Consider the following 17353-nt stretch of genomic DNA (forward strand, 5'->3'; position numbering starts at 1 on the left):
ACCCAATCATATGCGTAATATTTTCTGTTCGTTTTAAGTTTTGATGTTGCTCCTTACATTCAGTTGAAAAACTAGTTTTTTATTTAATTTCTGATCCTTTTCTTTAATAATGATGGGAAATCCGACGCAAATTCCCCCATGAAAACTTCCTTCATGGAAAGATCCTCCTATATAACCCCGACCCCCCCCCTACCTACCAGGAAAAATCCCCCCTGAAAACGTCTGTATATTTCCCAATCACCAATACTATATGTTAACATTGGGTAAAGTTCATAGCTGTCAGCCCCCCCGGGGAATCCGGGGGATTAAGTCATCCTAAAAGACATATTTATCATATTTTCGACCATGCTGAACAAAATGCCTATCTCAAATTTTTATCCGAAGACTTTGGGAAAAAAATGAGCGTGAGAGGGGGCCTAGTTGCCCTCCATTTTTTTGGTCACTTAAAAAGGGCACTAGAAATTTTATTTCCGTTCCAAGAGCCCTCCCACGATATTCTTGGACCACTGGGTCGATACGATCATCCCCGGGAAAAAAACAAAAAAACAAATAAACACACATCCGTGATCTTTCTTTTGGCAAAAAATGCAAAATTCCACATTTTTGCACATAGGTTCTTGAAACCTCTACAGTAGGGTTCTCTTATACACTGAATATGATGGTGTGATTTTCATTAAGATTTTATAACTTCTAGGGGGTATTTTCCCCTTTTTTCTAAAATCAGCCAAATTTACTTAGGCACATAACTTTTGATGGGTAATATTAAACTTGATGAAACTTATATATTTGAAATCAGCATTAAAATCTGATTCTTTTGATATATCTATTGATATAAAAATTCCGTTTTTTAGAGTTTCGGTTACCATTGAGCCGGGTCGCTACTTACTTACAGTTCGTTACCACGAACTGTTTGATGTGGAAAATGAACTGTTCATGTTGTGTGGACTAGGTGCATCTTCACGAGAAAATGCGTTACCATGTTGCAATACTATCTCTAAAACCGAACACTATAAATAAAAGTTCAAATAGGGATAAAATCCTTTTAATAGACAGTGATGATGATAACAGTGATAGAAATTCACAAAAAATACCAGATATTTCGGTCACATATACAGTGACCGTCATCAGTAGTAAAACTGATAATCAGCAGTAAAAAAACCGAACACTAGATTTTTTTATTTCTGTTCGAATGGGCCTATGGTTATATTAATTAAAAAAACTTTTTCAACAAAATAAGTTTTAAAATAAACATAAAGAACTCCATTAAACCAATCAGTATCAATAAAGAAATGAAACCCAAAACAAACAGAAATTAAATTAGCTAAGAGTCAAACTCAAAACAAGCAGAAATTAATATGAGTAGGGTTCTAAACCCCAAGCTTTCTAAAAGCCAGAATATAATTTTTACTTGACTGAAAAAAATTCAAATGAATTAACTAAAAAAAATCTGCATTGTCAGTTTAATATACATATGCTGGTATTTATTCTTTAAAATCTTAACTGACTTTTGATTTCTTAAAGTTAGAAAAGTGAAAACATTTAACGGAATTAATTGCCCTCCAATCACTTTCGACTATTAAAAAGGGCCCTAGCCCTTCGACAAAAGTTTCTACGACAAAACTTTCTATAAAAACCTTATATGCCCCCAGGGCATAATTAACAACCCTTGCCCTGAGGGCTGTGTGGGGAGTGTCCTCCTCAAAAACATAATTTCCAGCTGGAAATCAACTAAGTTGAACAAAATGGCTAACTCAAAATTTTGATTGGATGTGTTTAGGGAAATGGTGGGCATGAGAGGGGGGTTAGATGCCTTCCAATCTCTTTCGACTATTAAAAAGGGCTCTAGCCATTCCATTTTCCAATCGAATGAGCCCTTTTCGAAGTTTCTACGACAACTCCTTCGATACGACGTTCCCTGGTGTAAAGGAAAAAAAATACGAATACATTGTGCCAACATCGTTCTTCAATTAGGCAGCGCTATTGCGCTGCCTATGATACGATTACCCATAGGAAAAACACCAACGAACAAATAAACAAGTCTCTTTGATCATTCTTAACGCAAAATTTAAAAACGCAAAATTCCGCTTCTTTGCAGATAGAGACTTTGAAACCTCTGCAATAGCGTGCTCTAATACACTGGATTTAGCGTCGTCATTTTCATCGGGATCAATAGTCCTTTTGAGGTTCTTTGGCCTCTTTTTCAAAAATTATCCAATTTCTCTCAAGATCGTAACTTTTGGTGGGTAGCCCTAAATTTACTGAATTTTACATGGCTAAAATCATCATAAAAATTTGATTCTTTTGATGTATTAAGTATTGAGTACTCTTAGTTTAAAAACTTGTTTTTATTTCATTTCTGGTTGTTTGTCATATCATCCCATAAAATCCTTCCCCTGCCCCATCGTGTAATATTTCTTTTGGAAAATTCCCTCTGAAACTTTACATCCCACGGAAAATCCCCCTCCGCTCCCCGCTAAAAATTACCCCAAAAATTTTCCGTATATTTCCTAACAACAAACTTACATGAACAATATTGGCGGGTCTATAGATTGTCAACTCATCACAAAAAGCATAGTTATCGGAACCTTCAACTATGCTGAATTCAATGGCTATAAATTTTTTTTATCGGATGTCCTTGGTGGGGGGGGGGGTGGCCGGGGGAAGGGAATAGGAGCCCTCCATTCTCTTTGGTGATTTAAAAAGGGCACTTGAACTTTCAATTTACATTTGAATTAGCTCTCTCCCAATCTTCTAGGACCATTGATTCGATACGATCACCCCTGGGGAAAAAAACAACAAATAAACAAACAATCACGCTGCCAAAATATACAAAACTCCACATTTTTGTAGATAGGAGCTTGAAACTTCTTCATTAGGGTTCTCTGATATTCTGAATCTGGTGGCGTAATTTTCCTTAAGATCACTTGACTTTTCGAGGTTGTTTTCCCACTTTTTCTAAAATCAGGCAAATTTTCTCGTGCTCGTAGCTTTTGATGGGTCAAATTTAACCAAAGAAACCTTATATATTTGGAATCAGCATAAAAACCCAATTCTTTTGATGTATCTATTGCTATCAAAATTCCATTTTATTTAGAGTTTCGGTTGATATTTTGGCCAGTCACTCCTCACTTACAGTTCGTTACACCGAACTGTTTGATATAACTCTTTTCTTAGAGTTTTGGTTACTATTTGCCCGTCACTCCCTACTTATAATTAAATAAAAAACAAGTTTTTTTTTAACTGAAAGTAAGGAGCGACATTAAAACTTAAAACGAACAGAAATTATTCCGTATATGAAAGGGACTGTCCCCTCCTCAACGCCTCGCTCTCTACGCTAAAGTTTTTCATTGTTAAAAAAAAAAAATAGAGTTGTGAGAAAGTCAAACTTTAGCGTAAAGAGTGAGGTGTTGAGGAGGGGACAGCCCCTTTCATATACGGAATAATTTCTGTCCGTTTTAAGTTTTAATGTCGCTCCTTACTTTCAGTTAAAAAAACTTATTTATTTATTTAATTTCTGAACGTTTTTGAATAAATTCATGGTTTGATCTTGGCTCACAGTAAATAAATAATTAAAACAAAATTTTCATGTTAATTTACTTTTATTTGGTTTAATGACTTTCTAAAAACTTGTTTAATTTTATTTACGGAAGTTTTTATTAGTAATAAATATTTGTAACTTACGAATTAACTTACGTAACGAACTTCTATATTCATATATTTTAATACATATATTAGGGGGTTCGCCCCCTAGTTAATAGCTTGCTCTTTAAGCGAAAGTTCGAATTTTGTTCCAATTCTTTAAAAATGACCGCTTAATCACAAAGGCCGTTAATCAGAATAAATAGCTCTTATGAAAGTACTAAAAAATCTTTGGCTTAAAGAGCGAGGTATTGACTAGGGGGTGAACCCAATCATATATGTAATATTTTCTTTCGTTTAAAGTTTTGTTGTTGCTGCTGTTGCAGTTGAAAAACTTGTTTTTTTTATATTTAATTTCTGATCTTTTTTTAAATAATGCTGGGAAGTCCGGCGTCCCCTTCATAGCACTGTCCCTTCCCCCATGAAAACTTCCTTCATAGAAAGATCCTACCACATGCCCCTCGACTCCCCCCCCCCACTACCAGGAAAAATATCCCCTGAAAACGTCTGTATACTTCCCAATAACCAATGCTATATGTTAACATGGGGGAAAGTTCATAACTTTCAGCCCTCCCCTCGGGAACTTCGGGGGATTCATTCATCCTAAAAGACATACTTATAATATTTTCGAACATGCTGAACAAAATGGATATCTCAAAATTTTGATCAGGTGACTTTGGGTAAAAAATGAGCGTGGGAGGGGGCCTAGTTGCCCTCCATTTTTTTTGGTAACTTAAAAAGGGCACTAGAACTTTTAATTTCTGTTCCAATGAACCCTCTCGCGATATTTTAGGACCACTGGGTCGATACGATCACCCCTGGGGAAAAACAAAAAAAAACAACAAAAAAACAAAAAATAATAAACACGCACCCATGATCTTTCTTCTGGCAAAAAATTCAAAATTCCACATTTTTGTAGATAGGAGCTTGAAACCTCTGAAGTGGAATTCTCAGATACGTGGAATATGATGGTGTGATTTTCATTAAGGTTCTATAACTTTTAGGGGGTTTTTCCCCCTTTTTTCGAAAATCAGCCAAATTTTCTTAGGCGCGTAATTGTGATGGGTAGGATTAAACTTGTTGAAACTTATATATTTGAAATCAGCATTAAAATATAATTCTTTTGATATATCTATTTGTATCAAAATACCGTTTTCTAGAGTTTCGGTTACCATTGAGCCGGGTCGCTCCTTACTTACAGTTCGTTATCACGAACTGTTTGATTCATTGCTAATAACTGTTTAGGACTGTAAATTATTACCTAAAACAGAAAACGCAAAACCTTGCACGCATCATTAAATAGGGCGTTGAAGGAATACATTAGTATTATATTCTTTTGATACTGTTTTAATCCAGTTCCAATCATGACCTAACCATTTTTTCTTTCTTTTTTCAAAGTCAAAATATAATATTAGATAGCGCTAAAGTAACGTACAGTTTGAATGGTTAAACTGGTATTCAAAGTTTCTGGTACAATCAGAAAAGGGGGACTTGATAATTAACCCCTTACCACACACTGCTTAGAAACCGAAAACGACCCTCCCGAGTAGCTTATTTTCATTTATTCGTCTCAAAATAATCAATAGAACATTTGCTGCATTTGGGATGAATTTCCACTGAATATTTGGCGTATTAGAAGAAATGTGTATAACAGCTTGTCTAAGATTGGTAAGAAAACTAACTGAGCTTGAGAACCTTTAGTGAAGTAAACGATTTTAAAAAAATGTCCGTAATGTCAAATAACGCTATCAGCGGAAAATGACGCGCGAATATACTATTTGACTATGGCTGAATATTTATGTGGGAAATAGCAAATGGAAATAAAAGTTTTTTTGGAGAAGTTAGAAACGAAAATTCAAATATTTCATAAGCAAAACGATTGAAAATTAAAAGTTCGGGCTGAATGAAGCCGTGTTAGTGACTTTTTCCCAGTTGCGTGATTTGTTATTTCACGAAAGAATGCGTCATATTATTTCACGAAAGAACATGCATCATAGGAAGAAAAAAGTTTTTTTTTTGTTCACCATCCAAAGAAACGTAGACTTAACCAAAAACATTCGATCCAACTATTGCAAATTTATGTCAGCCCAACGTCGGGAAAGGGCCTTGACACCTTTAATTTACAATTTTTTTTTATAATACCTTCGAATTTTTCCTTTATATAATACATATACTTTTTATAAATGTTTGTTAAATTTATTTCCCAGAAGAAAATAAATTTCTTCGTATGTACCTAACCTGGTCAATATTGTTATGTCAAAATCCACGGCCTTCAGCGCCAGGTTCATCCCACAAAAAACTCTAGGCTATTAATTGTTATTATAACCTATACAAATAAATTTTACATGATCTTTTGCAGAAATATTTACTAGAACAGCTTTTGGGTACTCTTCAATAGGTAATTAAAAATAAATTATCTTAAAATTATGCATATAACAAATTTAATTTTTTCTATATCCAACTTTAAAAAAAGCTTCTCTTAATTTTTTCAACTGTAATCTAGTATGCTGTAGTTGAAAAACTCAAATTTTATTCCTATTTACAATTGTGCATGTTTACATAATTATTAGCGCATAAATTCGATTTAAATCCTAAAAAAAATATTTTCTTCCTACAGATGAGGGAGGAGCCATCACATCCTCCCCTATCAGTCAGTAATGGCTATGCGTATACTCTTAGCCACCACAGCGTATTTTCTTATGAATTCTTAAGTCCCAGGAAATTAATAGTAAAACAAAACAAAATATTATTCACAAGACAAGAAAACTCACAAAAAATCTTCTCCGTCTGATGTACAATGAGCAGCTGTAATGACATGACGATTGGTCACGAGAGCCCCGCCACAGCCAAAAAAGAGGGCACCGTCAGGTAAACGATAACCAAGTGCAGCCATCCACGGCCATGATCCTGTAACAAAATTAAATATAAATATAAAAATTTACATGATTTTACGCAGGATAAACATTTTTTTTTTCTCACAGACTAAATTTCTGACAAACTCCGTTTGTACACTCTTTGAAGAAATGACTTTAAAAAACATGAATGATTTTGTAAAGCATTTTAAAAGACGTTTCTTTCTCAAAGGTTAAAATGTATTCAAAACACTAATGACCATGGGAGAGACGTTGATGGTATTTTGAATAAGTAAAACTTATTTACACCCTAGGGGGTGGATATCAAAATATTCCAGACCCCTTTAAAATTTAGTCAGGGGTATGAAAAGAGCTACCTTTTTTCATACCCCTCAGTCAGGGCTACCCCATTGGCACTCCTTAATGATTTAGCCTATATACTTGAATTTGTATTTTTAAAATCTTTAAAGAAACAAATAGGAACAATCAAGCTTAAACTACTTTTACTACTACTAACAACTCACTGCAACACCAAGCCGCCTGAGGACAACACAGCTACACACACACACTCCTCCGCCATGTCAGTCTATTCAAAACCTCCCTCTTTAAACTCTCTCAAGAACTTCAAATTTTTCTTAAATCTATTCTTACAACCTCCTCCACTCCATTCGGGGACAAGCTGCTTTTCGTTTGGCCTTAGTTGGCCGAAAACGATGATCTTTGGCAATCTGTCATCATTCATGTACAGAACGTGTCGTAGCTATCTCAAACTTTATCTCATTACATCCCCAGAAAGGGGAATAGAACCAGATTTTTAGTAAAGCTTACTGATTGAAATACGGTAAGTCAGACGGGTATCCAAAATAATCCGCAGACAATTGCTCGGGGTAACATCCAACAAATCCTCCTCCGTATTTCAGAGCGCTTACGTTCCATGACCATGTTTGACCCGTGTCATTATTGTAAATTCCGATATTCTAATCCGGGTTCACAGACTTTCCTAAATATTCTTTCAAAAACACGCCGCGGGCATTGGCTATTCTACTTTTAACATTTTCACTGCATCTATCATCGTTACTAATAGTACTACCTAGGTGAGTGAAGCTGTCCACCTGATCGATCTTTTTGTTACGCATCATCATCTGTTCACCTTCACTTGGTCCTAGTCTTAGCGATTTAGTCTTCTTAAAATTAATTTTCAAACCTATTTTTACACCCTGAATTCTCAAAACCTCATAAATTCATTAATTTATCTAACATTTTCATCTAGAACGCTCAAATCATCAATATAATCTAAATCTAGGATTTTTACTTCCCATTTGATACAATAAATTCCTATAGCCTTTGCCGTGTCCCATTGGACAAATTCCACCAAATTGATCCTTATAAATGGGGATAGAACGCAATCTTTCTTAAATTCTGATTAAAAAGGAAACAAGCTAATAACCTTAACTGTAGCAATGTTATTCTTGTGCAAAGCACTGATAACTTTGATTTATTAAATCTGGTATACAATCCAAGGATAAGACCTTCACTAAGGCTCTTATATCGGCTGAATCAAACGTTTGCCTATCAAGGCCGTACCCAGGATTTTTTTTTCGGAGGGGGTTTTACTCAAAGACTTTTTGGGGGGCGGGGGGTTTACACACAAAAAAACCTAAAAAACACATAAAAAATTTGTTTATATCCATTTTTGTTACGTTTTTACGAGTTAAACAAACATTTTGGAGGGGGGATCAAACAGCACTAACTCCCCCTCTGGGCACGGCGATGTTGCCTATAATCTATAAATTTGAGGGCTAAAGGGATTTGATGACTCAGGCACTTCTAAATTATTAATTTAAAAGTGAAAATTTGGTCGACGCATCCTCTCCCTTTGCTAAGACAACACTGTTCTTGTCTTACAACTTGATCTATAGCATCTCTAAGTCTAAGATATTCTAGCCTATTAAGTAATTTGCTTCCTACAGAAACAAAGCTAATGCGTCGATAATTACAATACTCATTCTTATCACCTTTCTTATAGAGGGGTTAAAACGAACAAATATCGATAAGAAAAAACAAAAAACAGTCGTTATTTTGAATCGCCAAAACGGGCCTAGTGAAAACCAGCACTTTAATGAGAACGCAAAATTTCGACAAAAATATAAGTCACTAAGCCTAATCAGTTACACAGAAAAATGTGAATGTATTTACGATGATCTAGAAAAGAAAAAGGACAAAAATAAAATTCCGAAGGTACAGTCTTGCTTATTATGTTAATAATTAAAGCTAAAAAATTATAGACATAGCCGAAGTTTGTATCCCCATGCATAAAAATAAAACATATAAAAAAAACGCAGAATTCCGTGGTAGAAACAAAAGAAGGCAGAAACGAAGGATTCTCAGAACAGTTTGCATTGAAAATAAAATTCTAGCTATTTACATATTTTGTATAGGATTTTGTGTTGTTGTTTCTTTATTATTGAATTCTCGTACAGTACAAACATGCTTAAGGAGATTTTTATAGTAGAGAAGTAAAACATTTTAAAATATTTTAACATACTTTGAATAAATTAGCCCTCAGTTTACTTGTGTTATTTTTACAGATTTATGTTGCATCAGTTGAGAAGCGAGATATTTTTTTTCTCGTTCCAATATTGATCGTTATTTTTATCCGAAAAGGCTTGCATTTTTGTTGATTTCGCTCGTGTAAAGAAACTTATATCTGATGTAAACTCAAAATACAAATCTTTCCTCAAAGTTTTGATTAGTCTACAAACCCTCAAAGAGCCATAGCAGCTGTTTTAACAGTTTATTAGTGAAGTTGATCTCCTACTCACTACGAAAGCTTCTCACCAAAAGTTAAGGCTAGAAAAAAAAACGAGAACAGATAAAAAAAATGAATAAATATAAGAAAGAAATCTATATAAAAATTATAAAAATAGGACTATAAATAAAAAAGAAAAAGAAAACCCTAGATAAAAAAAATTGATAAAAAGGAAGAATTAAAAAAAAGTTAAAGCATGACACTAAAGGCACAACACATGTATCTTGCTTTGGTCATATTACGTCTAGTCATTGTTTTCACTTTTCGTGGGAGGTGGTGCCATTTTTAATTTTGGTTCCTTATAAAGTCTTCAATTTTAACATTTTCCTTTTCAATTCGTGGTTTTGTATTAACATCTGTTGTTATTTCTTGTAATTGAGTTTAATTCTATTTTATATCCATTTATTTTTTAAAAACCTTTGTTCTTTTGGTAGTTCCAATATATTTTGAAACTGATATCATACACCGGGCAGAGGTCTTAGCAGAGGTATTTTCAGAACTGACTGAAATTTCATGATTTAGCTAACTGACTGAATATTTTCCCCATTTTTGCTTGTTTGATTAAAGACTGCGATAGATACCAAAATGACTCTTGAACATCAACATTGCTAATTCATTTATAGACATACCAAGATATCAAGGCATAACCAACACTGTGTTGAATCTCTAAAGTGGGGTCAGCTCTAATTTGCGTATAAGTGGCCCTCGTCGGCTAATCTCGCTCCCCCCTCTTCCTCCCGTTTGCTTTCGGCTATGGACTCGTAATAAATGAGCCATTATAGCTGATCTCATCGGTTAAAAACTCGTAAAATATATGACAAAGCAGTGTTTCCAAGTGCTATTTACAGTTTCAAGCGGCCTCGACAAACAATCTATTCACTTCAGTGACTAATAAACTTAATTCGGTGGTTGGCGTTTACCGCCCCCAGGAAAATAACCCCAGAAAACACCCCCGTGGAAAATACCCCCACGGAAAATACCCCCCCCCCCCCACACACAGTAAATGCCCCCTCAGAAAATACCCCCCCTCCCGAAAAATAACCGCTGCGGAAAATAATCCCAACCCTCGCGAGAAAAAACCTCGGAAAATATGCCCTGGAAAATACGCTCCCCCCCCCCTCGTGACTGGTTGGTCTCCAATTACTTTCGACTTATAAAAAAAGGACAAGAACTTTCAATTTCTGATCTAATGAGCAGCCTCTGAAGTTTCTGCGACCATAAGGTGTAGGAGTGGATGGAGAAGGGGCAGTCCCCTCCTATATGGAATAAATTCTGCTCATTTTGTCTTTCGAGAATACAAAAGTATTAATGAATAAGGCAACAGCCCTTTAAAAAAAAGACTGCATTTTTCAATCTTGTTAAATTTAATAGACTAATTTCTCACCTGGTTGAGACTCTTTACCACCAACTATCCTTGTGGAAAGAAACCTAGATATCCCACATTCACGAGGCAAGCCAAACGGCTTGGCATTTTGCTGTTGGTTTACCTGCTGCTGTTGAAAAAAAGAAGGCCGCCCCCCACCGCCATTTGAAACCTGTGGAATAATTTGCCCATTCTGTATGAGTCCACCTCCCTGTCCCAAAAATGGTGGATTTTGAACAGGGCCAAATTGTTGCACAAACGGTTGGTTTTGTTGTTGAATGAATGGCCTGATTTGCTGCTGTTGAATAAACTGTGGTGAAGTAGGTATTTGCTGTGCAACCTGAGGCCTAAATGGAGGAGGTGCCGGCTCATTTAAAGCAGCTATTTCACTTGGATCAGGACAACATACCTAAAAATAACAACTATTGAATCATTCAAGTCATTAAAACTATACCTCAACATATTAACCGTTACTAAAATGCTACTTATGCTGTTAGTGTTCTTTCCGTTGTCTGTTTATATGCAGCAGAAGATCACACACTGTTATATCTAGGGTGTTTTTAAAATCGTATTGTTGCCATATCATGGTTAGCTTGGGTCAGCTAAACATGAGGTTGATGACCTTGACTGCACAGCCTTGGTATGATATCGGATTTGCCGCACACAATGCTTCTGCCAAAAAAAAAATTAAACTAAAACAATTGGTCAAAAGCAACAGAATTTGATTGGAATTGAAATTTTAAACGAGAATGCGTTAAATTCCATCTTAAGCTGAGATTAAAATCTAGACATTCAGTGCTTTACCTGATTGTTGGCTGCAACCCAAATGGCTGCTAATTTACCTGCTGCTGTTGAAAAAATAGCGGTTGAAACCCGCCACCATTTGAGACTTGAGGAATCATTTGTCCATTCAGTATCAGTCCACCTCCCTGTCCCAAAAATGGTGGTTTTTGAGCTTGGCCGAAATGTTGCAAAAAAGGCCTATTATGCTGCTGTCCGAATAGCCTGATTTGCTGCTGTTGAATGAACTGAGGTAAAGTATGTATTTGTTGTGTAATCTCAGGGCTAAACGGTGGCAGTGGCTCAATTAAAGCAGCTATTTCTCTTGGATCGGGACAACATACCTAAAATAGCAACTATCGAATTAATCAGATCATTAAAACCATACCCCAATGCCTTACTAAAATGCTACTAATACTGCTAGTTTTTCTTCCACTGTCTGTTTTTATGCAGTAGAAGATTATATACTGTTCTATCTAGGGTATTGGTATTAGCCTACTGTTGTGGTTAGCACGAATGAGCTAGACACGAGGGTGGTCGCCTTACCTACACAGTTTGAGTATGGTGTTGTTTTTCCCGCACGCGATGCAGGTGGCTACAGAAGATAGGAACTAAAACTACTCAATCAAAAATTATGTGAAACAAGATGTTAAAATGGAATTGAATTTTAAAACGGAAAAAGTTATATGTCTACTTGACTCTAGAATCTACAGTTATAGTCCTTTTGCCTTACCTTAAATCCTCCTGTGCCACCAGAAAAACCCAGGGCATCGACGAGGAGCCGTCAGTATCCCGCATGTCCACCGCCACCCAAACATCTTCCCATTTGGGTTTGATCGTCGTTTGAATGTCGGACAGGTCCCGTTGATAGGTGCAACGCAAGATGTTCTCTGGTTGACCTCTCCTACGGATTCCCTGAGGTTGCTAGTTCAAGATCTTTCTCAGGATCCTATGATCCGTCATTCGGATTACGTAGCCAAAATATCGCCACCTTCGTTACTGAGTGGCGTCTGTAATGATGGGCTGGCCTGAGATAGAGCAGACTATCTGCTTTATGACGTGATCTCTCTAGTTGATGTTCAGAATCCTCCAAATGCAGTTGTTTTCTAAAGCAAGATACCGTGTCTTTTGTTGCTGATTGAAATTCCAGCGTTCGTTTCTATAGAGAAGTGCAGAAAGGACATTGCTATTAAATAGCCTCATCTTAAGTTTCGTAGAATGCTTTTTCGATCGCCACATAAGTTTTAGCCGATTAAAAGCTCCATTGGCTCGCCCTATCTTCAGCTGCACTTTCCACTCGCTTGGTCCTGAATTTTCCGCTGTGTTACCGAGGTACCTGTACTCTACGACCTGCTCAACAGTTGAATCTCCGCACTTTATGTCTAGGGGGGAATCTGTTGTTGCCAAGCTCTTTGTCATCTCTGTGTTAATCTTGAGGCCAATTCGGCCAGCATTTTAAAGTATAGTATTGAGGAGATCCTGGAGTTTGGTCTTTTTACTTTCCTTCAAGGAAACATTTTCAGCCTAACCCAGATCGGCTAGCTTTTTGGCTTCTCCAATTTGGATGCCAAATCCTGTAAAATTACTAAATATGTAGTGGACGGCAAGGACGAAGAGAAATGGAGAAAAAACACAGCCCTGTTTTACGCTAGACAAGATACGAAAAAATCTAGCATTCCCTTTGTGGGTCCGGACGCAGCATTCTGTGTTTTCATACATTGCAACTATCAAAGCCGCTATTTTGACAGGAATTCTATAGTATCGAAGGATTTTTCATAGCAAATCTCGTTCGATGGAATCGAAAGCTTTCTCGAAGTCTAGGAAAATCAGGACTTTAGTTAAATATATTTTAATTGGGAATGGGTTTTCTGATAACATTACTAGTAAATCTCTAGAAGCAAGAAAGATAGAATCAAATTTGTCCAGATTTGTAGAAGAAGGGAAAAAAAAAAAATTAAACATTGCATATGTCAAAAATTTGTCCTTTGCTTATTGCAAAAATAAAAGAAAGAATATTTTTAAAATACGAAATAAAACCCACTTTTAAAACTCAAACGACTGCGAGATCTTTGCTAATTGCTGGAATTCCAATTAGCCATGGCTTGATGGCAACTTGATTTTAATTTAATATTCATTAAACATTGGCAAACATTGACAAAAAAACACTAAGCGGTACAGACGAGATACCATGCTGTCGTGGAAATTTTCATACTGACAAAACACAGGAAAATTTACAAGATATTTTCTAACAGTATACAACAACAATGAACTCTTCCGTAAAGTGAAAAACAGCCAGAAATTTTTGTTCTAGCAGTCCCTGACTACTTATTTGATCTTTCACGTCATAATATAAATAAAGAAAAAATTATATACAAGTTAGACTGTTCCAAAGGTTCACAACAATCACAGAAATAGGAAACATTATCTATAATGGTACAAGGTAGATGGCTGAATAAAATTTATTTATAAAAGTTATTATGAAATTTTGGAGAATCAACGGACAAAGAGCTTGAACTTATATAGCGGAGGTCGAAGATTATCAAATAGACATCGAAAATGTTTTAAAGATTTATGGAGTCATTTGAGAGCGGATCTGTGCAGTATTTTTATTTTTTACCACATGGAGTTGTTTGGAAATGTTCCAAAACAGAGGTTATTGCTTTTCAGAACTCTATCGTTTTCTGTTTGTTGGTTTTGCTGTTTTTTTGTTGTAGCTTTTTTCGTTTTTTCTTCCGTTGATAAAGGGTTTCAGATAAAAACCAAAATATTCAAGCACTTTTTAATCTTTGTATTGTCTTATTTAAACGTTAGCCGTTTTTTCATATATTTCTATATTTTCTATCTTTACACATTAGCTTCTTAGTCAATAATGCTTAAAAAAACATCATTAATATATATCAAAATCTGTAAATGCCTTTTACAATTAAAAAAAAGAACAGGAAATCAAAAAAGAAAGTTGTTCCAAGAGAAGTAACCAGCGAGTTAAAAAAGACAAACAAAGGATCATAAATCAACTAATAATGTATCGGATCCTAAAATGAACAAAAACGGGACCGCCCAATGAAGTCAAACTTGACAAAAAAAAATCACATGAGTGTGGTGTTGTTGTCTGAATAAGGTTAAAACCCTCCAAACTTCTCTCGAGGCTGAAGTAACAATTAATACTTTAATGAAACCAAGATAATAACGCAAAAAGTCAAACAAAAAATCAATTTTTCAGGGAAAAAAGTTATCGAAAAAAATTGATATCATTTAGTTTTACTGTAAAAGAAAGACACTTGCATTTGCCACTGTCGTCTTTCTTCTAAGTTAATTAATAAGACAGAAAACTTTTTCCACAAAATAAATTTTTAAAAAAAAGTAAAGAACTCTATTAAACCACAAATGAGAAAAATAAAATCAAATAATCTACAAAGCGTAAAACTACCACAAATCAGCATCGATAAATAAACAAACCTAAAATAAACAGAAAAACGAACAATGGATAACCGAATCAAACTCAAAACGAGTAGAAATTAACATGAGTAGGGCTCATAAACCCCTATGCATTTCCAAGACCAGAACATAATTTGCACTTAACTGAAAAAAACTTAAATCCTTTCGCTTGTATAACATTATTAAATATAATATTGTTAACATTTTAAGGAATAAATATCAGCATATGTATATAAAACTGACAATGCATATTCATTTGTATTTTTTTATCGGTGAAGTGCAAATTATGTTATGGCCTTGGGAAGGCATAGGGGTATGAGCCCTACACATGATAATTTCTGCTAGTTTTAAGTTTGACTCGGTTATTTACTGTAATTTCTGTATGTTTTGGGCTTCATTTATTTATCGATGGTGATTAGTGGTAGTTTCACGATTGGTAGATTATTCGATTTGAATTTTGAGTTGAATGTGACCTTATACTTCTATGGGACCTATAGGAACCGCTGAAGCGTATTAAGTAGAATGAACTTTATCTAGGTCATCCTCTAGGGCACTCTTGAGATTGAACGAACCTTATCTAGGTCACTCTCTATTAAGGTTCCATTTCTATGGAGGCTATAGGAACCATTGAAGCGTATCAAGTTGAATGAAGCTCTACACCTTTTCAAAGAGAGTAAGTAGCCCCTCTCATATAGGTAATAATTATGGAAGCTCTACACCTTTTCAACGAGAGTGAGTTTCCCCTCGCAATGTCGTATGGATTGTGTAGAGGCCCTAAGAATCACTGTGCTATTCGTTTGAGACCAGAGGAACCACTGAAGCGTATGAAGTTGAATGAACTTTATCTAGGTCATCCCCTAGGGCAATCTTGAGATTGAATGAACTTTATCCAGGTCATTCTCTATTATTTTGCATACAGCCCTAGGTACCACTGAAGCGTATCAAGTTGATTGAACATTATCAAGGTCATTCCCTAGGGCACTCTTGAGGTTGAACGATCTTTATCTAGGTCATCCTCTATTATACTTTGGTTGAGGCCATAGGAACCACTGAAGCGCATCAGGTTGAACGACCTTTATCTAGGTCATTCTTTATTGAGGTAGAACGAACTTTATCTAGGTCATTCTCTATTGAGGTTGAGCAAAATTTATCAAGGCTAATCCCCTAAGACACTCTTGCATAATCTGGTTTTGAACTTTAGGGAGCGCTCAAAGTTGAAACTAATAAAGATATAAATGTCAAGACAATAATTTTAATAAATAAATTCAGAAAAATCCCTAGAAATCCTTAGAAATAAACTAGTGAGATCATTATGGGTTTGAACCATCAAGGACTGCAACCACCAATGACCCTAACCACCAAGGACTTCAACCTCCAAGGGCCCCCTCCCCCCATTTCTTATACTTTTTGTAAACTTTTTTTTAACATGGTATTTTTTCAACTTTTTTTTTACATGTCTTAGAGTTACATAAAACATACTTAAAACATAAAAAAAATCATATTTATTATTTTCCAAACTTAAAATGAGAATGGTATAGATATTTTAGTCATAACCTTTACTATTAGAAAAATAATGTTTGTAGTAGCGCTTTTTTTGGATTGATTGGTCTCGGACTTAGAAATTAATCAACTTTTTTTCTACGTATCTTAAAATGACATGCAATATAATTGTGGCTCTACTAATCGTACTCTATGCTAGCTCATAGACACGACGCGACTTTCCCACTGATACTCTATGGTGGGTTATCAACACTATCTAGTTTATTGCATGTATTAAATCAGTAATTTTTCCGCAGTGGAAGGATAAACACATAACTCATATCTTTAAAAAAGTGAAGATGAAGAATTTTAAGAAAGTGTGTTCACATGATAATGTTACTGTAGCATTAAATGCTGACACGGAGAAGTATTTGAACTATAAAACAAGTACAAGTGGTAGCACTATCGGAAACGTGTGCATGCATTGTCACGACAATGAGGATTTAAATTTCTTTGGAGTACCAAAAAAATTGAGGTCTTATGAAGGTGGATATGCAAGATTGAGATCTCCAGACATGATTGCACTCAAAGGGAATGCCAACTTTAAAATAATGGTTGATGAAGAGGGGCATCTTCTTGCTAATGCTTGTGGTAATATGTTATCCAGTGTTAAACCCTATCGTCAGCTTTCGGGTATTGGCATTCAACGGAATATCAAAAGAAGACAGGCGTACTCTTCTACTAATATCATAAATCATATCGTCTACGTGCCGGAACTGTTACCTGTGTAAAAAAAATGGGATAATAGACAGTGAAATTGCCGGGAAAATAAAAAGGGCATTGGTAGAAAATATCACTAAGCAATATAAAGATGAATAGATGAAAAACAAAGTGCAAGCAAACGTTACTACCATTGATCAGACAGTCAATGAACCAAATAATAGCAAAGATGAAATGAATATTGAACAGGTGGATGACCCTCAGTAAAAAAGGATT

General features: G+C 35.4%; 1 protein-coding gene across 1 annotated transcript in view; it reads right to left on the reverse strand.

Annotated features, from left to right (window-relative positions):
* Positions 1 to 17353, reverse strand: part of LOC148943609 (venom serine protease Bi-VSP-like) — a 102398-nt gene that overhangs the window by 16080 nt on the left and 68965 nt on the right. The window contains exons 3-4 of the mRNA XM_089100897.1: positions 10685 to 11072; positions 6411 to 6546 (exon numbers count right to left, since the gene is read on the reverse strand). Coding sequence (XP_088957023.1) covers positions 6411 to 6546; positions 10685 to 11072 — 524 coding nt within the window. The remainder of the gene's footprint in view (positions 1 to 6410; positions 6547 to 10684; positions 11073 to 17353) is intronic.

Source organism: Artemia sp. Qi Xiang Cuo, chromosome 15 (genome assembly GCF_049724085.1).
Source record: "Artemia sp. Qi Xiang Cuo chromosome 15, ASM4972408v1, whole genome shotgun sequence".
In the NCBI taxonomy this organism is placed as follows: Eukaryota; Metazoa; Arthropoda; class Branchiopoda; order Anostraca; family Artemiidae; genus Artemia; species Artemia sp. Qi Xiang Cuo.